Source organism: Saccoglossus kowalevskii, chromosome 3 (genome assembly GCF_978046115.1).
Source record: "Saccoglossus kowalevskii chromosome 3, keSacKowa6.1, whole genome shotgun sequence".
In the NCBI taxonomy this organism is placed as follows: domain Eukaryota; kingdom Metazoa; phylum Hemichordata; class Enteropneusta; family Harrimaniidae; genus Saccoglossus; species Saccoglossus kowalevskii.
In genome coordinates, this window is record NC_140643.1 from 41,524,654 (window position 1) to 41,549,119 (window position 24,466).

Here is a 24,466-nt window from a genome sequence, read left to right on the forward strand (position 1 = left end):
AATAAAACAATTGGACACTTTTGTTCTACAAAGATGTACAATCTGATCCACATTATTGAAGTTTATAATACCGGTACTTACAGAAAATACATTTGACTTTATATCTGTGGTTTTCAGTCAAATTTAATCTGATTCTTTGAGATAACATTTTTTGAGAAGTCAGCATCCATGTACCAAGTTTCATTGAAACGTGATGATTAGCATTAATAATGCAAATTAGGTAATTAATATGCATGCCTTCTAACCCAAATCTTTATCAGGTCTGTGCATTGTCCCATGGCATCTATGTACCAGGTTTCATTTAAATGTGATTAGTACTTAAAAGATCATGGATTAATCTTTATGCAAATTAGGTTATTAAGATGTAGATTTTTAATCCAAACTAGTTAGGCATATGCATAGTCCTAGAAAATTTATGTACGAAGTTTCATTGAAATGTAATGATTAGAACTTGAATGAGCAGAAAAGCCCACAAAATTAATGGATATTAACCCAAAACTTATCAGGTCTGTGCATTGTCCTATGACATCTATGTACCAGGTTTTATTGTAATACGATGATTATATTACTTAGTAGTGGAAAAGCCCAAAATTGAATAATCATGCAAAATAGGTAATATGCATGGTTTTAACCCCAAATCTAATAAAATCTGCGCGCATCTATGCATCAAGTTTCATCAAAACCAACACATGGTTCTTGAGATATCAGTGGAACAGGCGGTGACACGCCAGCACGCACACTCTCTCTCTCTCTCGACCGGGAACTGCAAAGACTCGCCAAAAAACAAACAATAGTTATAAATTAGTTAATGATTTATTGAAGTTAATGTACAGTGAAGTACATAGAATAAGTCAGAGTAACTTTTCTTGTAGTAAAAAAAAATATTAGTTATACATTTGTGAGAACAAAAACAAATTCAGAGGTTTTCTAAATAACGGGTACGGGTAGTGAACACCATTTGCTAGAAATGCAAAATTTTAGAACATGAATGATTTGAAATCACGAGATCAAATATTTATGATTTCTGCAAGCTTCAAACATATCATTGGTGGTGGCAGATTGGTTGATCAATACAGGTACAGGTTCAGCTGTTAATTTCTGTTTCTGTGACAATAGTGTTGATATGGTTACAAAGATGGAAAGAATCTGGGAATTACACACATACTTGAGGCAGTAAATAGAACTATATGATATAAAAAAACTTCATAGCTGGAATTCTAAAATAAAATGCATGTGCATCAGTGAGACAATATATGTTTTGATACAAGCTGTCAACATATTACGATAATATCGAGTTACATTTTAAGTAATCCACCATACAATCATGGTTCAAAATAAACTATATCAAGCACTATTATCATTGCAAGGAAACCTAGGGCAATGTAAAACAGCTTATCATACTAATATATCATAGTAAACGTGAAGAGCTAATAAGAGCATGCATAGATTAGAATTAATTTGTAAATTAAACATTATATGCAAAAAAACAGCACAACCCTTTATATTGTACTAATTATACATGTATACAACGATTCCTGTATATCAAATACAAGGTGACCAATACTTCAAACACTGAAAGCAAAAATGCCATGTACTTTTTTAGACAGAAGATAAAGACTACTATGTATCAATTAAGCTGTACAGTATGTATATACTGTAACTAACAAGAGATCGTCAATAATTCATTCTGTATTACTAAAAACCAATTATTCTTTCCCAGTCCCTTCATATCGTAACACCATAAAATAAAAACCCAAAGATTTTTACAGCCTCCACTTGGTGTTAAGACAATGTTCAAACAAGACTTTTAAAAGTTCAGAATGCAAGAATAAAACGCCTACTACTGCATAGTCATAAGAATGAAAGATTTCAAAACAGCTTAATATATAGAACCAGTGTGAACATGAACCATATTTACAAAACAATGGACACCAATAAATACCAATGGAACTCAAAAATAATATCACAAATTCACAAAATGTCTGCTTTCTGTACCTGAGTGGATAAAAAAAATCAACATTTCAGACAGCTTGGGAATCAACGCTGATATATAAATAGAGACAGAACCTTACATCAGAACTGATACCATGCACATGCATGCAAACACACACACACACACACACAATGGTCAAAAGTTGTCACAAATAAATCATTTGCATTCATTTTGTTAAACGTTTGTGTGTAAAATCTTTCATCAAGACACACAAACATTATTTTAGACTAACTATTCAAGTATTTCAAAGTCGATTGCTTTATATATGTTAGTATTTGACATCAGCCACTATATTATATTTCTGACATCTGCAAAATATCTGGTCAATTTCTGTCTATATTGCGTAATAAATGGATACATTTTTTTTACTACAATTCAGAAAACTACATTTGCTTGTAAAAAAAAACTATGAAATATTTTTTGCGTTTTTGTTTAAAAAGACAAAGTCAAAACCTGCACCCTTCAAGACAGACAAATATACGTAACCACATTTGTTCCAATTAGAAGTACATTAATATACAGTATGACTTGTTTTGACTATAGACACACCAAATACAATTGCATGTACTAATAATAGAGCAAATGTGGTATATTCCACCAATCTCGCACAGGATTTTGTCCAAGCACTGCATCTGATTGTGCATATGACTATACCAGAATTTTCAATTAAATACAATAGATTTAACAAGCTTCAATGTTTTTGTTTTTTTTCAACAATTCAAGCATAATGGTACCATGCTTAATAAACCCAAGGGAGATAGATCACTGCATTCAAAGTAAATATATTAAAATAATTAATTAAAATTAAGATAACTTAAAAAAAAGAAAATTAAGGCAAATACCATAAAGCAGTGTTGGCAATCCCTGCATAGACAATATCATAGTGGATTGTGGGATAGTTTTGACTGAATGCAGCCCCCAAAATCAAAAGCATGCCTACTCGTGCAACCTGACAAAACTATTCCACAATGCACTAAAATTTGGAATTGTGATATGATCCATGTACTTGATTCTCCCAAAGTTTACGTACCTCATAACAAAAGCAGGGAAGTTGGTTGACATTATTTCAAGTAATTGATAAAGTCATAAGAACTTACATAAAATAGTAATATGAATATAGTTGTAATGTAATGATAGAACCAAAAGTTACAATAATATCTTGGACAATGCTGAGGTAATGGCGTGATCAACGATTATAATAATGTGTCAGAATCCAAAATAAAATATCCATACAAAAGCTGTAATGAGGACAACCTGCTCTCATAGTTGGTCCTCTGTACTTTCTGATTTTTGTGCTCAAGATTGTTTATTATGGAGGTACATAAGGAGGTGGTGGTCTATATGCACGTAAATTACGAGGAGTAGATCGTCGGCTGTCTGGCGTAGATGAGAGACCAGAAGGTGGTTGGTAGAAAAAAGTATCATCCAAGTCTGCATTATCTTCAAAAGAATGTGCCAACAGAGGATGGTTACTGCTGGGTGAACCTTGTCTGGGATACTCTGGGGGAGGAACAGGAGGTACTTCCTCTCTCATAATTAATGGAGATGCAGACGAAGGTGGCTTCTCTGCATCATCCATTTCATCCGTGAAGATAACTGGAACGCCCTTGTGAATGAACGTGTCCTCATCTTCATCGGATAGTTTACCTTTACGACTGTATCTATAACACAGGAAAATAATCAAACCGGCAAGTAAGAGTACAGCGGCTACAATTAATGCAGGAACAACTGTTATGACCCATATCTCTTCATCACTTGTAAGACCAGATGATTCAGCTATCCCTGGACCTTCAGGTGCCTCTGTTCCTTTATTAGGTGAAACGCAAGGACCTATTGGAGACGTGCTAACACTCAACACTTCATATTCAGGCGCTAGAGTGTTAATAAATATTTCAGTTGGTTGATGTTTATCTGTTTCTAGTAACTTTGCTAATTTTCCAATTGCCTCAATTGGACATGGTTCATATATCATTGTATTATTACTCCAACCAAGAATGGTAGAGCCCTTCTTCATATAAGCCACAGTGATTGCGTCATTTGAATCATCACCGTATAACATAGCAATACGTCCAACTAGATCCATAGTTTTAAAAACATCATTCTCAAATTCTGTAATGTCATTGGACAGAGTCACACTGAATTCATAGTTTGGTTTGTGAGGATTCATAACTACTTCAATTTCAAATGCATCTCGTGCAATTTTAGCGCCACTGTCCATTGCACCCATTATGTATTCGTATTTACCTACTCTGTTAATTGGTATGCCGTACAGAGTCTGGGAAGTAACGTTAAATTGTACCCATGAAGCTTTATGCATCATTACTCCTTCAATGGTCAAGAATATCAATTTCAAATTCGGTGTGACACCATCTTCCGCATCATAAAAAGTATCTTGTGGGATTTGATAACTGAATGTTTCTCCATCATAGACAACTACTCTGTCAATGTGGTTTAATAGAATGGGTGCTGTGTTGGGAGTTAATGTTGGTACAGGTGAAACAATCCTTGGTGGAGCCTTAGTTGTGGCAATCTCCTCCTCAGTGCAAGGCCCAAAAGGTGTATCTTCGACTCTAGTTACAACATATTCTGGTCTCATGGCTTCCTTTAAGGCCTGACTTGGTACACCTGGAGTTCCTTTCATTTTTTCTATAACTTTAGTAAGCAGTTTAATTTTTTTTCTTGGACAAGGGTCATAGCGTTGAGTATTGTTACTCCAGCCAAGTGTCCATGAATCTTTGTCAAAGGATGAAACAGAGATAAAATCAGTAGTTGGATCCTCGTACAAAGTTGCCAATCTTTCAATAATGTCAACCTTTGTTGTCACTTTATTATCCAGGTCTTTCGAACCATCTACTAGAGATATCTTAAATTCGTGGTTCTTCTTAAGACTACTCAGTGTTACATCTAAGTCCATTGGAACAATAGCAATTTTACCACCGCTATCGACTGCTGTTAATATGTACTTATTGTTCTGCCTGGCATCAGTCTTCATCGGCAGACCAATCAAGGTTTGCAAATTCGTATTAAATTGAATCCAGGAATCAGATGGAACAGGCATACCATCAGATGTTGTGAAAACAAGTTTCAGATTGAATGTGTCACCATCTTCCTCATCATAAAATGTGTTCTGGGGAATTTGGTATTTAAATACTTTGCCAGTAATGATCTCTGGCATGATTGGTGGGTTTCGAACTAAAGGTACCTTGTTGGGTTTAACCACTGTGGAGGTAGTCGTCAATGGAGTTTTGCCAGTTGTAATTTGTGGTTTTAATGGCTCTGATGTAGTTGTGAGTTCCAGAGTGGTAGGAACTGGTGTTGGGGTAACAACTATTTGGGTTGGTTCATCCGTCTGTGAGATGTATGTACGACTGGGTTCAATCACTGCACTTGGAGGCAGCTGGGATGGCATTACCGCACTTGAACTAGTCATTGGCGTACTGGTCATAGCTGGAATAGTTGACAATGCTTCTGTCTCCGCTACTGAAGGCATCGGTGGGGAGTATGTCCTACTTGGTCCTTCTGTGACTGCTTTGGTCGGTAATGGTGGCGCAGGTGTAGGAGTCGGCATAGCAGTCATCAAACCTGGTGTTTTTGTCTTTGACGTCATTTTCTTAGTTGGAGATGCTGATGGTGTTCTGACTTTGGTATCTGTTGGTTTCACAGAAGGCATTATACTCTTGGTTGGTGATATCTTAGTACGTATTACCTCAGACATCACTGGTGATGTTTCACTTGGAACTACTCTACCAGATGGAATAGCTGTAGATTCCATTCCTCCTACATCAGTTGTTGATGTTGGTGATATCTGTGTAGGTAGAAGAGTTGGTACAATAGTTGCCATTGCTGCAATCTGTCTTTTCATTCTCTTACTTCTTTTTTGCTGTGGATGAGAAATATGCCAACCAATCACATTGTGTCCAATGTTTTTTGCAAGTCCTCCATCTTTAGCAGTACTTTCTATCACCATGACTACAGGGAGTTTGTTCACATCATACCCACAACCCACAGGCCATGAGAGTAAAATTCCTGGATAATTTTGATGTTTGATATTTCCTGGCCCAGCAACAAGAGCATTTGAATTGAACAACCCATCTTTTCCCGCTGGTAACAACTTGAATAAATTCTTACTAAATCCGGAATATTCTGCCATCCTTTCAACTGAATGAACACGGTGTTTGGGAGTCATTTTAGACCAATTAGCATCAAGAATAATTGTCGCCAACGCTTCTGGCTCTCCATCAGTACATTTCACTTTACCATTTTTGCTGTATTCATTTAATGGGGTTGCAGCTGAAGATGATTCTATCGATGGTCCATTAACAACGTCAATGGAAAATACATCAACAGCCTTTGATGTGTAAGTGTTGTTATGAGAGTGACCATAGGCAGTAACTGATATATAATATTGATGTACATCTTCATGAGTTGGGATACCTTCTATTGTATTACTAGCATCATTAAAATACATCCAAGAAGGAATGTCGCTACTGCCCGCTTCATTCACCTGCAAATACAAAGTTTAGAATAGATATTACCCAGTTATTTCAATTGTATATACAAATGTACTGTACCATACGCAGAAAGTGCATGAGCATTTTTGCTATACTTGGATATACATTACATGTACAATGCATTCACATTTATGAGCAAGTCAGACAATGTCAACAAAGTCATCTATGGTGGGAAACATGCAAGTGTATAAGTGAAATAAATGAACTAGGACTGTTTACATAATTCTTGAGTAATGCGAGTGAAAAATCAATCAATCTAGTGACACTTTGATGACTAAAGTTTAATAAATAAATATTTAACTTCATTAACTGGGTCATAATATGCCAGTACACAAGTACAGTTGACATGGTGTCCACCACTTTGAATTTTGTGAGAGAAATTTGTCTGAGTGAGATTCGCAGTGACTTTCGCAAAAAAAAGGTGACAATTGTTCAACATTTGTTTATATGCTAGAATGTACCGGATTCGGCTGATACCCCGCCCTGGGCGATCTTATGGAGGATTCAATTTTTTTTTAGAAAAATGTGGACCAAAAGATCGCCTGGGTGATCTTTTGGCAGATATTACGAGGCCCATCTTGTCTGGAAAAATAACCCTGTGTTGATAAAAATTGTCTAGATAAAATAATGTTTCGCGTTGACCAAATATAATCATGCAAAGTATATATTCAAAGTATTTTAATACATTGGTGAGAGGTCGCATTTTACGTGAACAAGAACATGCACTAAGAAGGAAAAGCAAGTCAAAGTCGAAACGGGATGCATCATGGACATGACACAACACACGCTGCGACAACTGGGTGATCAGCGATATCATTTTGGGACGCAATTGAACTTCAAGTACTTTGCGAAACTTGCTGCGCGGCGATGCTGGCATCCAGTGTGTGTTGACCGAAGTTTGACCCCAAGTCACGCACTGAATTGGCGCGTTACCTTAGCAACCTTTTTCTTTTGTGATCCGTGCGTTGATCTAGTAAAATTTTTATTATATCCGACGGTACTGTCATTAGGCAACTTGTATGCAACCCTGTCAGTGTTCTCCCCAGACTTCATGTCAAGCATCACGGCCAATTTGCATAACAATGCATCTAATTTGCATAAATGTTATTTGCATAATAATCAGTTTTTCCCAACAAATATTGTCAATCTACAATTAATTAAAGACAAGATATTTTTATATCTGATAAATTTTATATCATTTTACTGCATTGTATTTTTTGTTTTTGTATCAAGTCAAATAAAGTTTGAAATGGAACATCATAAAAAGGAAAAAAAATTGAAAAACTTGTGTTATAGCCAGTCAGTGAATATACTGTTATCCATGGATGTAACTGGTTCATCATTGTGTATAAGTTTTAGTGCCCCATGTCACTGTCGGTTCATATAAACGTCGGGGAAAACATTTTTTGGTTAAATGTATAAAGTCGGCAAGATATATCGAAATATGTTGAAATTAATAAATCAATAATTAAAAAAAAATTCTACAATGGCAGTTCGGCGATTTTTCATTGCAATATACCTTGTGAGTACAACGCTACGATCACCGTAACATTGTCAGCTGACGGCATTGCGTTGGACGGGTATTCACCGCTGCTATTGCGATCATCGGTATCTGACTTTTTGGTGTGAAATACACAAATTGTTTATTAAAACGATTCATTGATGATTATCATAAGCATTACATCTAAATTGCCAACGAGATGTTGTTTTTAAACATCGCGGAAAATCATGCATTCTGCGCCGCCATCTTTGTTACCTCGATCAGAACCCCTGATAGCCCAGCATGCATCGGTCACAATGTTGCAACGTGCATTATGTCGCCTTAGGGCGGCGTTTTTCTGTACTAAGGTACCTTATGAATGGGGTATTTCCAGAGGTCAGAGTTTGTTTTGTCTCATCCAGTCTCATCTGCTGTTGAATTATTCATACTTTTCTTTCCAATGCGACTTAATTTCACTTGTTCTTTTTTTAATTTTGGAGTAAATAATGTCACCAGCGATTGAGTGATAACAAATCAGAGTGCAGCAAATCGGGGTTGATCTTCCCGACGTACGCCGTGACTTGTTTTGTCACATTGTTGCCGTTGCGTGCAATGGGCAAATTATTGCTACTCTAGTTATTTTTTTTTTGATTTGGAGGCTCTGCACCTTTGAAAGACTTCGCAACATATTGCAGACTTCCGTTTTTATCACTGTCTTTGTATGGCTAACAAAAGCGGGATTACCTAAATCGATCAATACATGTTATTGTTTTAAATACGTGCAAGACGAGACTGACATTTGTAAACAAAAATATAAGCATCACGGCTGAGTGACCAAGCGTCACGGACAAAGGGTAAGCATCACGACCGAGTGTCCAAGCGTCACGGTACCGTGTCGCTTCAGAGGCCTGGGGAGAACACTGTCTGTACTGGCTTTGAATATATCAACGTCGTTTACTTAGTGCACTGCTTTTCTATTTATGCAAATTTGTTTACAATATTGTACCAGCTCTGAATATTTCAACTTTGTAATTTATTGCTTTCATGATAATTACGCAAACTCAATTTTTACTATTGTTAGGATGCTGACCCGGGGTATTGGGTCTGTGAATATTTCAATATTACCGACTTGATAATGCGTTGCATTCGTAATAACTACGCAAACATAAACATGAGCGCATTTAAATCATTAAAAATGATAGTCTAGGGTATCTACGGAAAGTCAAGAAAATATTTTAAATACTTGTGATTCATCGATGTTCCAATGGTGAACATGTAATATAAACTATACCATGTGTCAAGTTAAATTTTACTATAATATAATAAACTCTGGACAGTGCACTTCGATCGCAATATTCACGTACATTTCGACTGAACTATAATAACCACGCGTTTGAATTACGTGCGGCATTGGGCAATGACCTCAAAAGAGTTTACACACTGATATTTAAATTCGGGCCATCCAGCTTGACGGAAATCAATATAGTTACTTGTCATGTGTTCAAAAAATCTTTCAACTCTCACAAATACCATGAATGCGAAGAGTTAACTGGGGGTTAACTGAAGGAGAACGTCTTTTTTGGACAAAAATCACGTCAGTACAAGATTATGTGTACAAGGTTAGATTTATAGAACGTACATGACGTAACGTACGTAAATCAATATAGTTACTTGTCATGTGTTCAAAAAATCTTTCAACTCTCACAAATGTCATGAATGCGAAGAGTTAACTGGGGGTTAACTGAAGGGGAACGTCTTTTTTGGACAAAAATCACGTCAGTACAAGATTATGTGTACAAGGTTAGATTTATAGAACGTACATGACCACTTAACTCAGTGTTTTAATAATCATGTCGCAAGTGAAACGCAGGAGACATTTTAGTTCGCCCATTTCTTGTTTACCGGAATGCGATACAGACAAAGATTAAACATTGCTGATAACAACCAAGAGGCTCGAATCCGGAAAGCTTGGATGTTTTAAACTTCGTAAATAACATTCTTTTCAAGCGTAGACTTTATTCGAGTGTAATAAACGCAAGTGAAATTTATTTTAACAAGTCATAATACGCAACAACAATTCGTATACAGCATTGGTTTTATTGAAGTTTTAATGCTTTTCGACTTCACAGTGAATTATTTTAGCGTCATAATTGAAATAGCGCGCTCGATACAAGATGTCGGACGGGAAAATTGGTCAGGCAATGTGTGGACCAAAACATCGCCCACTATTTGAAACATCGCCCATGGGCGGGGTTTAGGATGGGCGGGGTATCAGCCGAATCCGGTAATTGTCAGTTGTGTACTAAAGTTGGAACTATTGGAAAGCCTGAAGGTATAAACAAAATACAATTGGGCAAACAAAAAATAGCTGATTATCGTCAAACAAAATGGCTGCCAGTCAGCCACATTGGATAGGATTGCAACAACAAAAATCAGCATGCAACTTGTGCAAGTTTTGGCCATGTGAGCAAGAGAAGGCATGCTACTTGTGTGAGTTATGGCATGCAAGCAAGAGAAGGCATGCTACTTGTGTGAGGTATGGCATGCAAGCAAGAGAAGGCACGCTACTTGTGTGAGTTATGGCATGCGAGCAAGAGAAGGCACGCTACTTGTGTGAGTTATGGCATGCGAGCAAGAGAAGGCATGCTACTTGTGTGAGTTATGGCATGCGAGCAAGAGAAGGCATGCTACTTGTGTGAGTTATGGCATGCAAGCAAGAGAAGGCATGCTACTTGTGTGAGTTATGGCATGCAAGCAAGAGAAGGCATGCTACTTGTGTGAGTTATGGCATGCGAGCAAGAGAAGGCATGCTACTTGTGTGAGTTATGGCATGCAAGCAAGAGAAGGCATGCTACTTGTGTGAGTTATGGCATGCAAGCAAGAGAAGGCATGCTACTTGTGTGAGTTATGGCATGCAAGCAAGAGAAGGCATGCTACTTGTGTGAGTTATGGCATGCAAGCAAGAGAAGGCATGCTACTTGTGTGAGTTATGGCATGCAAGCAAGAGAAGGCATGCTACTTGTGTGAGGTATGGCATGCAAGCAAGAGAAGGCACGCTACTTGTGTGAGTTATGGCATGCGAGCAAGAGAAGGCACGCTACTTGTGTGAGTTATGGCATGCGAGCAAGAGAAGGCACGCTACTTGTGTGAGTTATGGCATGCAAGCAAGAGAAGGCATGCTACTTGTGTGAGGTATGGCATGCAAGCAAGAGAAGGCATGCTACTTGTGTGAGTTATGGCATGCAAGCAAGAGAAGGCATGCTACTTGTGTGAGTTATGGTATCGTACTTATACGGGTAAGAGCCCATGCCTGGGCAAACACCCACCCCCCCACTTTTGACACAATAAAGAAGTTGAGGTCATATCCGGGCACACGCCCAGGGGGTCTTTTTCTACACAAAAAAAAAACTATTTTCTATTCGTTGACTGTGGTTGTATTAACAGTTGACTTTCTTGAAGTCTGTCGTGATGCTTATAAAAATTCAAAATATAATTGTTAATTGCGTAAAACAAGGGGTGAACGCAAAATAGCTGTGACAGCTTTCTGCCTTCAGGGCAGCGCGTTCACTGCTGATTTTTTTCAGAATCATAACAGTCAGCAAGTCTATAAAAATATATACTTTAAAGCAGAAATGGTAGTTCTCTTTTTGAAATATGTTGTGGCCTTAAAAAGGGTCGGCCGTTTGGTTTGTGCTTCCTTGGAAACGATTCAAGCAAATCGAATAAGGAGAGCCTCAAAGCCAGTGGCGCACTTATTCGGCTTTAGTGTAGTCGACAATGAAAACAATGTTGCAATATTGTAGCAACCCGTACCTGGGAGAGTGGTTGAAATCACATTAGGTTTTGGCTTTATAAAATATTTTGTAGCAGCTTGCGAATCCACAACTGGGGCCACCAATTTTGCAATGTCACGCAGAAAACTGCCAACTTTTTTACTATCTTTCATCGCCGCTATTGCATTTCTGCCATGAAAACTATTCTTCTGTCATTGGATAAAAAAAAAATTCCTATTTCAGAACTTGCTGAATGATAACTTTCACCGTGATTGATTTGACCTTTATGATGAAATACTAGTAGTGATGTCATTCTTAGCCAATCAGTAAAGCAGATGCATATAGACTAAAGATGATTGCTAGACTGTAAACAAAAGCACCGTGCAGCAGAGCGACCCCATTTTTCTTGTCTCTTTTTATGATTAGACATGAATGAAAAGTACCAAGCTGACAGGCTGCGAAATCCGTGGATTAAAAGTGCTAAGTCCAAATTGTGTGGGACGATATCGACAACTTCAGGAATAAGTTGTAGGGATTTTGTTCGACGGCTACAGTGACGCCGAATTGGACTTTGTTGGTTTTGAGTTTGACGAAGATGGCAATAAACGTACAAATAAAGTTCTGAGAAGTTTTTTCAAACAGCTATGAATTTTTACTGTGTAAATTTGTAAATTATTATTGATCTTGTATGACGGTTGATTCGTAATTTGTAGAGACCGGAAATAATTTTACGCAGTTTAACCCCTGACATTTTAATTCATTTTGAGTTCACGCCTATTGGGCGTGTTTGTCGGCGGGAAAATCCTATTTCAAATGATTCCTCACTGTTGATTTTTATTATTTCTGGTTTATTTGTCACATTATAAGCAATACATTAATTTTGTTTTACTTCTAGTTTTGCATATTGTTCATTTATTTTCGTTGCATGTTTTCATTTGCAGTTCTATTCCCTGCCGCAGTTCGATCTGCGTGTCGTCAATTTTTGCAAATTTTTGTTTTTTTTTGCTGGGGATCTCCTGGCAAACGCCCACCCCTTTTTTTGGCAATTTTCCATGTTCAGGACCCTGGGCTTATACCCGAATAAATACGGTATGCGAGCAAGAGAAGGCATGCTACTTGTGTGAGTTATGGTATGCAAGCGGCTGTGAGTGGAGGAGATGCGCTACCTGAAGATTTTAATGTAATATTCAGTGGTTTTAATTTTGTGGGTAATGAAAATTATGGTCTATAAAAAGTCTAAAATAAAAACTAACACCAATGCATAGCTTAGTAGAAAATGAGCATTGTATTTTTGAATAGTCGTCGGTAACTATGAAAAACCAGGTGCCGGGAAAGATTGAAGTGTTTGAAAAATTACACTTATTTATGGTAGTTCATCAAAAGAGTGTAATAAGGGACGACGTCAAAAGATCGATGTCGGATAAAAAACTTATTTCCTTTAGTTTGGGGGTGGGGGGTTTTGACCTCAAAAAGTTTCCATCTTACAAAAACGATTTTATTTTTTAATGAAGTCAAAACAATCTTGGAGTATTTGTAGTTCGTTTTTTTTCTATCCAATCATGGACAGAAATAACCGAAAAAGGAAAAAACCCCAGAAAAAATGGTTTGGTTCGAGTGTAAATCTGTGCGTCAAATGAGGTGCATTTGTAAAATCTTTTTACACCCACCCGACAACCAACTGCTATGCAATACTACTGTTCGATTATCAATTTGTATTTAATGGTGTATGTAGTCTGACGCCATGACCAATATTTATCAATTAAGTTTCAGTGGGGGGTAGGGGGGTTTGGAAAAAAACTAAAGGAATTAAGTTTTTTATCCGACATCGATCTTTTGACGTCGTCCCTAAGGTCTTTTTTCTCAACAAAAAACACAAACTATATTTAACCTCACCTGATATTTTGTGATATCGCCAGCAAAGGCATCCTTAGATATAGTATACTTGAACACTCTCCCCACAGTGGCCTTTGCATCAGGCAAGCCATATGACACGGATACTGGTGTCCAGTTATAATTAGGTTGGCTATGAGAGTATTGGCTGAAGGTAGAAATGAACAAAAGAGCTAGCAGCGGCAATAATCTGCTATGCATGGATATACGTCTATCTTGACTAGTGCACAGCATATTGATAATACTTAGAGTTCAGTAACACAAACAGCACTCAAATCATCTTTCCACACACCAATGATTTTACTTTAGAAGCTGAAAGTAAAAAAAAAAGAGATTTAGACTGAGCAAGTTAAGCTTTACAACATTTTACGACTATTTTCATGGAACAAACAAAGCTTTAATGGTTTTTACCATTCACGGTACCATAGCAACACAACATTTTAAGGGTCCTAAATTCAATAGTCTTTTCGTGTATCAACAGAATATACCATACAATTATACCAACATGTTAAAAATATAGGCGACAGTGAATTTAAGGCGTGTCTAAGTTTTGCACTTTCATGAATGTATTTTTGTTTCTGTATGTTATTTGTTAATTTTTGACCAATTAGAAATAATTTGGCTACAGATTTTAATGAACATTTTTTTTTCACCTTGATTTTTATATTAAAAATGCAGGTCGAGATGTGCATTCACTCAGGCTGCTTACTGTACCATACTGTATAACCTTTTACAGCGATTTATGATCTGGTCATGGAACAAAGAAAGCTTTAATGGGATTGCAGCATACAGACTTTATCATTACAGGAGATAGTCACTGGAATGTTAATTACCTCCATGATATTATTCAGTATATCCATCTTTCGCAAACACCCACACAATTGTGTTCATGACACTAAAACCCACCAAGTGGTCCCAGTGATGACAATATAGAGATGGGAGTCAGTTTGCAAATGTGAACAAAAATATATAGACAAATTTGTTATTAGATTGTTGAGTGAGCAACAGTAATGTGACTGTATATTACTACCGTACATGTAATTTAATGAGTCTTTTAGATTTTACTCCGACTCCCAATGGAAAAAAAAACATGATTACAATTATTAGTGACTAATCCTAGTTCATTGTGGTTCGGCTCACATATTTATTATAAATAAATTATAAATATGCATATGAATACCGAAAATCAATGTTTGATAGATATGTGCACAAGATAGATGAGAGGAAGAAATGTTTTCATGGTGTTTAAGGTCAAAACCTTAAGTGTTCTTTCTTTAACCCAAAGATACTAGAAAATACATTATTTATGTATTTTCTAGTGTCCTAGGTTTACCATAAGATATTTCTAAACTTGTTATGACATGTGTGAATGTTTTAATTTCCATAAAAGATTGACTTAAACAAATTTGAGATTTTTTTTATCACTTAATTTTTTTATACAAGTAGTAATTGATGTGGGATAACCAAACTACCTACATGTATAACTACAGACAGCAACTATTCTCCCTGGGGGAATTGTCTATTGAATTTAATTGTCGACATGTGGTAGACAAAATAATTGAGACAGGAAATGACACATTCATGCACTTCAGTGCTCACAGGATGGTTGCCAGACATGCTGGGAAACAGTACATTCTTTGCCTTGATTGTGTTGATTGCAGGTGATTTATGAAAATAACCTCAAATCATATGCATCTTAATTGAAAACGTATATATAACTGAAAGAAAACCTTCATGATATTTGTCACAATATACAGTAATTTTAAGTAGCAAACAGCAAAAATACTGGCAACAAACTATGGTCATTTACAACTTACTTAAGGTAGCGGAATAGTTTTTTGGGCACTTTTCACATTTTATTTTGAAAATCACAAGCATAGCTCCATAAGGCATGCCACATACATTAGTGTATTTATTTTATTGAAAAAATAATATCTTGTACAAGTAAACTGGTTTTTTTCTTGTGTGCAAACAAATACCCAAGTTTTTTGTTTATCCAGTGTACACCCCATGAGTGCTTCTCATTAATATTCATGGTTAACAAACATAACTGAACTGGGGCTAAGCTATTTACAAACAACTGATATGATATCTGTTTGTAGTTTACACACAGCTGATAAGATATGTGCACTGCTTCGTTTCAAGAGGAGGAAGCTGTACAGCAAAAACAAAAAACACTTTCGAAACAACAAATTTTGTATAAACAAAATAGTACATGAGTGTATCACATGTTACCGGATTTCTAACGCGCATGGTCGGAGTCTTTGATTGCGATTATTTTGTATTTTTGTCTTCGAAATGTATCACTCGCTGCGTGTTTTTTTTGGGTCACATCTCGCAACTGAAAGTCCAAGCTGAGTTTGTTTTGGCTGTAAAACTAAAAGCCCCCAACGTCAGATTCGTCAGAGTCATTCACAAATACTTGAAGGGCGTCTGTGATATCTTCACCTTCAAACTGTCTTTGTCCAAAAAGTCAAATTTGTCATTTTCTTCTCCAGAGTTAGCTTCCCCAGCTAACACCTCTTGAAGTTTGCTGTTCAATAATTTACTTTCATTGACTCCACCGTCATTCACAGCAGTTTTCGTTTCCTCAATGGCGGTACTCACAATGGTAAAGGATGTTTCCCAAGACAGAACGACGTATTCAATGCGAAAGTGTAAATTATAAACAGACCAGAAAAGTCCAGTTAAAGCAACAAAAAGATGACAAAAAGACACTTTGAAGCCCCGTCATAGCCATAACAAGAAACCACAAGGGGTTGTTTAGTGTCTGTCAATATTTTAGAACACTGTATTTTCATTGGTCGAATTATGTTGAAAGAGTCGTCAATTGAAACAAATATTACAGTCTGTTGACAGTGATTGGTCACTGTTATCATCATGAGAAAAAAAAGTTATCTGCAATGTACTTGCTGTTGGGGAGCCACACTACGGTAGCTTCCTTTGCCGAGATCGCCAGAATCTTCACGATAAAGTGGCAAGTTTAAAACTTGATGCAGCACAATTATTTGCGAACATAATGAACTTGAATTTAGCTGATGGTGGTTGTTACTATCTTAAACCAAAATCAAACCAAAGTCTGACGTACCTGCAAAAAGAGTGCATGTAAATGTGCTGTAAGACGAACATTTTGTTGAGGAGGGGCAGCGTTCCCTTCGAATTTGTCTGAAAATCACTTTAGGCTTATTCAGGTAAAATGAAAACTAAACTTGCACGAACACTACTAAAGGTTCCTCCCGAAAATAACAAGTCCAACAAAAACGGTCTCGTCGGATGATGATTTACAATATTTTCGTGTTGAAAATTTACTCTGCATTTCTTCCAATTCCACACATAAAAAAACTTACCCCACAGCCGTCATTCCATTTTCTTATTCTACCGTATTCTGCGCAAGTTTGCTCGCGGGAGTCTGATAATTATTGTCGGAAAGTGTTCTTGTGTCTCTAAAAGACACTTGTGGAACACTCAAGAAAATAAGTTTGCAAATAAAACGACCCAAACATAAATACGCTATGTTGACAAACACTTCAACTGCCCAGTGTAGTATTTGTGTTGTTTGCTACCTGCAAACAGAACCGCCCACTTTGCATAATCCCAGCTGTAATGAATGACGTCACCGTTCGTTATCAGCACAGACCGTGTCAAAACTCCATAGCGTGAAAGAAAACGGTAAAAATACAGTTTTTTCACAGACATAAATGTCGAATCATGATTTTTTCTGAAAACAACCTTCAAGGTAATTTATTTACTACCAACCTATATAATTGTTGCTGCTAAAAGAAGAGTTAACCTTGATTGAAGTTTAAAATCATAAAAGTGCCGATTTCTCGGTGTTCGATTTCTGGCAATTACCGTTGACCTAATTTTAAATGGAGTTTCAGTGAGTAGCGCTACGATGTCGCCGTTTGGCTTTTCGTACTATCGAATATGTTGGCTTTGTATCCGTATTTACACTTTTGCGAAATTCTATCACGTATTTTCAAAAACCTTGCGCAAACCACCGATATACACCAACTTCAACACCAAAAAACGTGCTTGAAATTTTCGATTTTCGGAGAGGAAAAAAAAACTTAATTTAAAAAATAGAAATACGGATTTAAACTTCATGACCCTTGCTTCAAAACAGTGTAAAGTTTTTAGCCGCATGCATGACCGTAGAGCTGACATTTAAAAATGTATTCACGTTAGTTAACTATCAGCCGCGCCGATTTTCAGAATCATGTGACGCTAAAACAAACACTATGTTCACAAAATATTAATAATAGAAAAGTACAAGTCAAGGGCTTTCCAAACATATATAGATTGTGTAGTTTCTTGTAAAATTTATTCCGATTATAGATGTTTACATTTTTCATGCCAAAAAACTATCCCGCTACCTTAAAAACATTGAAAGGAGTTTTGAGGGGCATCACACTTTCCAGACAAATGCAACGATGGAATTCGTTGATAACATAATGACATAAATGCTACAAATTATCTGCCACAGATAATCCATGCCAGCCATACAGATATTCACCAGACTATGAATACAGTGATAAGTGTCAATATGAACAACTACATACACCAGTGATGTTGAAATCAGCCAGTAGCTGGTCAAAACCCCTATCTACTATGAATAAAATAATACCAGCTCATTTTTGGCTTTTTAGTAGTAAAAAAAAACAAAATATAAAAATATATATATATATACTGAGCGGCTCTGCAATATTTCTGGGATCACCTACATTTTTACTTTTCATCTTACTTAAAAAAATACTTTATGTACATACTTCTCTGTCCATACATAATAGCGTAATGCAAAAATGTGCAATAAAGTCTGTTGCAAAAATTTTCCAAAATACTGATTGTAATTGCAATCTTCAAAATTTCCTAATTAATAAGTACAAAATATTATACAGTCATGTATGTATAACCTTTCTTCACATTACATAAAGTCATTACACTTATTAAACAGCTAACACACTTGTTACTAATAATACTAGAATCAATAATCAATAATCAATACATGAAATATATTAAAGTTTATTTGTAGAAGTACAACGCTTGCTTTGAACAACACATTATGGTAGAGTGAGCAATAGCTAAACTGATATGTTAATTTCCCATGGCAGGAGCTGTCAGTTCGCATGACCCGAAACGCGCGAAAAATAATGTCAAGTACCGCAGTGTAAATGTCCAACATAACAAAAAGAACAGGCTCGATATTTATAAGGTTGAAACTCGGTCGTGTTATAAAATCACTCAAAAAATCAGACAAATATTGATCGAACAACAACAAATCAGTGAAGTTGAACTCTCCAGTCATGGCACAGTAATCACGATCCCACATCGAGTTAGGCTATTTCTTTCGACGATGATACAACGAACTACAGACCACTTACCCCAATGTCCGTATATCATAGTTCTGCGGCTATCTTCTTTAAACTATTTTGAACTGTTTCATTGGAAGACAACTTCCGATTAAAACGAATACAGCGGAAATTACCAAGATATGTTTCGGGTCAACTCTTCACAACACTCACGCCGCCATTTTGCTTGCCCCATGGTGCTTTGCGGCGAGTACTGCACGCAAGGCAAGGGCATACTAGCATACGCTAGGCGGGCGCACTACCAAAGCTTTCAATTTACATGACAAAAGTGTCGAAAACACGATACCACTATCGTTGATGGGCCGACCAGGTCAGGTACTGCTAGGAAGGGAATGTGCACTCACTAAAGTAATTTAATCGGACGAGTGTAGCCAATAGCTCATAAAATAAACACAACCACCAAAATTCGTGCACGTAAGACATACATTGTTATTCGGGTATATATATATATATATATATATATATATATATATATAAAAATAAGTCGTGCATACCAGGGTTAAAATAGGGTATTACCATAAATCGAAATTTCTGTGTATACGCATGCACGTACATACGTCGGTACGTCCGTGGTTTATGTAGTTGTCCCACTTTTACAAATTGAAAGGTGTCGATTGTATCATAGGCCCTGGAGATACCGAATCAAATTAAAACTTGATGTAGGCATAGGTACAATCTTTTGTTTATTTATAATTATATCTGGTCATATTTTATTAGTTATTTATTAGACAACTAAAACAAAAAATATGTACACTCGCATCTCTGTTTTGAATCGTGATGTTTCATATGTAGCCAGTCTTGGCTTCACATTGTTAGAATTTCGGAGGTCTACCACAAGTATAAAATACTAAAAAAAAAAGTGCTCAAATTACCGTAAAAATTGCAAAATTTCGAACGCTTTGCATAATTTGCATGGCTGCACGTAAATAAAAAAAAGCACTCTGACTACAAAAGACTATGCCAGAATCCCCATATTATTTACTATTTCTAACATCGTACCAGAATTATTTTAAAAAACAATAATTGATCTGTTGTTACGAGAGTTATAATCACTTTAATGTAAGTGTCTGTAAAATTAGCAAAATGTGAATGATTATGCAAATTAGCCATTCTCTCAACTTGACTACGGAAGTTCAATAGCTTCGAGTACTTTTAGTATTTAGATTGATGTTACTGTGCCTTTGCATTGTCTTGTCACAATCTGTCAAACAAGGTGTTATCCACGCAATTAAACATACTCAGGCATTCAACACTTCTGGCATAATTGCCCGGGAACATAACACAATATAAAAAGACCTGGGTGATGTACACATTTCGTACATTTTTGATAATAAATTGAAAAAAACCCGTTGTTCCAGAGAAATACCTCTCAATATTCGTTTGACGATCAGATACAAAAGTCAATCATTTCAATGTTAAACAATCATGGTAATCATATTCCTGATATGTTTCAGCTATATCACTATAAACAAAACTATACATCTTAAATTCGATAACTTACGGGGACTGTGCCATGCATGGCTTGTTTTTCGAGATTCAAACAAAAATGTACGATTCGCGGCTATTTTATAATAGTTGCCGTGATTAGTCGTAACCCCGGGTCATCTAACTGATGACTGACCACCTTACATTTTTACCTTTAACACTAAGTTCATTATCGCCTTATTATTCAACAATTTCCCAAGCAATCTACCGCAATAGAATAAGGATTTCCGTAGGGATTTAAAGTTATAAGAAAGACCAGAAACAGACTCTAGGTGATCTTTAAACGTCAACAATGTTAGTCGTGCTACGAAAACGTGCGCACACGCTTACTGCGAGCCAAGACAAGGTTAAATTTCATGTAAATAAACAATGTATTTTACACGCATTGTATACGTCGCTATGAGTCCCGTATCGAACAGGACGCATATCTAATTTGTATATCTAATTTGTTTTAAGACTGGGTAACGAAGTGTGCGCGAACGCTTACCTCGGGCTACGCGCACAAAACGTCGGTGTATTCAACGTTCATTTGGAAGATTTACTATTATATTCATAACTTTTCATTCAATATGCCATTTCACATAACATCCAGTGAATGGGTGGTAATCGATACAATACACACGCACATAAAAACGAAAAGTCACATGACAAAGCACATACACAGAAAAAAAATTACAATTAACAATGAAATTCTAAGAATTCTGAAGGTCATTAGGTGACATCCAGTTCTAGGAGGTGTTGCTGTCTATATTCAAATCGGATTCGCAAATACCGGCCTAAAGGAATTTACAGGGATTTATTATTCACCCCCGGGATTACTCAAGGTAAATTGAAATTGTCTTCATGGTTTATTTCATTAAAATTTGGGGATATTTTCCTTGTTTCCATGAATAGTATGTTTCTGTGCTGGGCATATACAAGACATCACAAAATGTTGTTCATCTTCAAGCTGATTTGAGTTACAGAGAGGACATACCCTTTCATTTGCTGGCAACTGAGTATGTTGTCCTGTTTTAATTCTCAGTCAATGGTTACTGAGACGAAACTAATTCATTCCCGGAGTTCAATATTTTTTAATGTTTGTCAAGTATTCCTCTGAACTTATAGATTTTTAAAAACATGCTATAGTTTATTTCTGACTGAGTACTGACTGTTCCGTTTCCAGGGCCAGATCATTCATGTATATATTATAAACAGCAGTGCCTAGTATTCAGCCTTGTGGCACACCCGTGATGATTGGAAGAGACTCAGATGTAGTTCTCTTAAATTTAACAAATTGTGACCTGTCCGTTAAATAGGATTTGAACCACTGCAGTGATTGGTCACTTACTCTATACAAAGATAATTTGTGTAATAAAAGATCATGATTGATCATGGCGAAGGCCTTGCCTAAGTCAAGAAGGACAATCCTGTCAGGTCACCCTTGTCCATATTGGTAGCTCATTTGGGATGCCATCTTAGCAAAGGCGGTCTCGCAGGAGTGAAACTTCCTGAAACCTGATTGAGCCAAATGTAACAGGTTATAGTTGGTTAAGAAATTATACAATTGGTTGTGTACATGTTTCCCCAGTATTTTAGAAAGTATACATAAAATGCTGATAGGTCTGTAATTAGACTTTACATTAGAGGGGCCACTATTGAAAATAGGGCTGATTCTACCTTTTTTTCCATTGGTTTGGAAATCGCTTAGTAGTAATACTTAGATTGAGAATCTTGGTTACACCTTCAGCAATTACGGTTGCAGCAATCCCGAGTATCTTGGAAGACAAACCATCTGGTCCTATAGATTTTCCAGGGTCCAAGTCCTGTAAAGCTTTCAGAACAAATACTTGCGTGATTTGGGGAATGGTAAAAGTATCAGAAATGGAAACTTTAGATGTAACATTTGTCAACATTGCTCTCGATAAAAATGAACTGACATTGAGACTGTGTACTACTTCTTATCATTCTGCCTGAGTTATTGTTTTATAACCATAGAACTAACATGTATAACTGGTTACTGTACTGAGTAATCATAGATAAAAGGACTGACCATACATAATCTTAACAAGTTTCAACGTGCCGTGCTAATATAACAACTATTTCCTCCCGTGCGTGAACGCAATTGGGTTTACCCGATATGCAAACATATGAAATCAGTATACATCTTAGTCAATCCTTGGGTCAGCCTGAACAAGATTATTATGTCATGCAACACATCCTGTAGGTTACTTATTCAGTAGCAGCGGCACAAGAGGGAGGTCATCGTGTTTAACCTTCTGTGCTGTTTGACTGTAACATTGTGTTACCTTCCTCTGTTTCTCTCCCCATCTATAGGAGCAAGAAACCATTAGTTTTGAATCAGCAGTGTAGAGTCATCTCTCTTGGTTTTTTGACACCTTGCAGTGGAATTTTCTGCACTGTCAACAGCATGTGTTGTCTAACCAATATGTCTTACCATATGTACATAATTGAGATTGACATCTGTTCTGACAGGCTTTTGACAAGACATGCCAGCATGGGTGAAATATGGTCCACAGAGCGACATCTTGGTGGATGGGATGCTTTGATCAACCACTTTCCTGGAGGTGGGAAGCCTATCCCGTATTACAATAATCTGAATCAAGAAGAGAAGTCTACTACTGCCTGTCTGTGTCCCCCTGTTGAATTCACTGCTTACCTTCAATACAATTAGTGGTTAAACACCTTCCTTGTGGGGCAACTAGATTTTACAAGCTAGCAGAGTTGTACAAACTCGTTTGTTTACATAATCATACCTACCAGAAAACCCGTGGAAATAATAAATTTCATTTATTACTCATTAGTGCTTAATTACAGATTACAGCCCAGACGGAAACTATTAGAGAATATACCTGGGTCCAAAAGGAACATTCTATGGTAACATTCTCTAAGAAAAAGGCCTTGCCTAAGGGGTCATCCCTAGGGCAATCATGCGATCGAGGCCATTTCGTCTCAATTCTCCCAAATGTTTCCAGTGCAATACAGCATGTCGCTCAGAAGATTGTGGGGAGGTGGGCAGTTTCCATAGATTTTCTGGTAGGTATGATTATGTAAAACAAACGCGTTTGTACAACCCAAATAGTTTACTATATCACCTACCAGAAAATCTGTGGAAATAATAAATTTCATTTATTACTCATTAGGCAGACTAGCACGCTCGCTGGAGGTGAGGAACCTCTGATGGCTGAAATGCAATTTTTTTAACACAAAAAACAGAAATGGTAAACAAACTGAGAGATATCTAAAACTACTCACCAACAAGGAGTCTTGTCCTGGGATACAACCAATCAGGTGACTCTTCAAAGTCTGGGTGCCTCAAGAGTAGACCCCCCAATTTAGGGAGACTTAATAAAGCCAGCCGCCTGAATAATAAATAAGGCCTGAACAATTTTATTGCATTTAAACAGTATATTGGTTGGGTTGGATAGCGCAGATCGAAACCAGCAGTGCCAAGAACGCTGTCTGACCCGTCACCACTGGTCCCAAACTGTAGAGACCCTCCTCCATAAATTCAAGGTCTCTCAGGTAGTAGTTAATGAAGACATTCTGAGATCTCCAGAACCATGCTCGAAGCACCTGTTCGAGGGAGGCACCAGAAGTCAAGGCCAAATAGTTTGCTACGCGGCACACTTAGTGTAACCTAACCTGGTGTTGTTTCAAACTGGTCGCTGAAGAAGCCGTTAAAGTGTACGCTTCCACGACCATATCGACAATCCACTGTGAAATGGTGTGGCAGGGCTGTTTTGCTCATAATGACAAACGTGCACTTCTCGCTGTCCGAGACACCTTGGTGCGATCTGAGTACTAACTCAGAGCTCGAACAGGAAATAGAATCCATTCCTGGCTGTCCTCCATGCCTACTATGTTAGTAAGGCATGGGATGACGATCGGTTCAGGATCACGTCCTGGAATTTGATTCTTGGCAAGAAAGACTATCTGAGTCTTCAAAACAACTTGTGAGTTCA

At 37.0% G+C, this 24,466-nt stretch overlaps 1 protein-coding gene across 1 annotated transcript; it reads right to left on the reverse strand.

The window, feature by feature from the left end:
• Positions 1-794: 794 nt before the first annotated feature.
• On the reverse strand, positions 795-19,198 carry LOC100369573 (dystroglycan 1-like). The gene is made up of 3 exons (XM_002737000.4): positions 19,029-19,198; positions 13,651-13,959; positions 795-6,497 (listed from the first exon to the last, which is right to left on the reverse strand). Exons 2-3 carry the CDS (start codon positions 13,879-13,881, stop codon positions 3,303-3,305), a joined length of 3,426 nt encoding a protein of 1,141 aa, XP_002737046.2. The 5' UTR covers positions 13,882-13,959; positions 19,029-19,198; the 3' UTR covers positions 795-3,302.
• Positions 19,199-24,466: the final 5,268 nt, after the last annotated feature.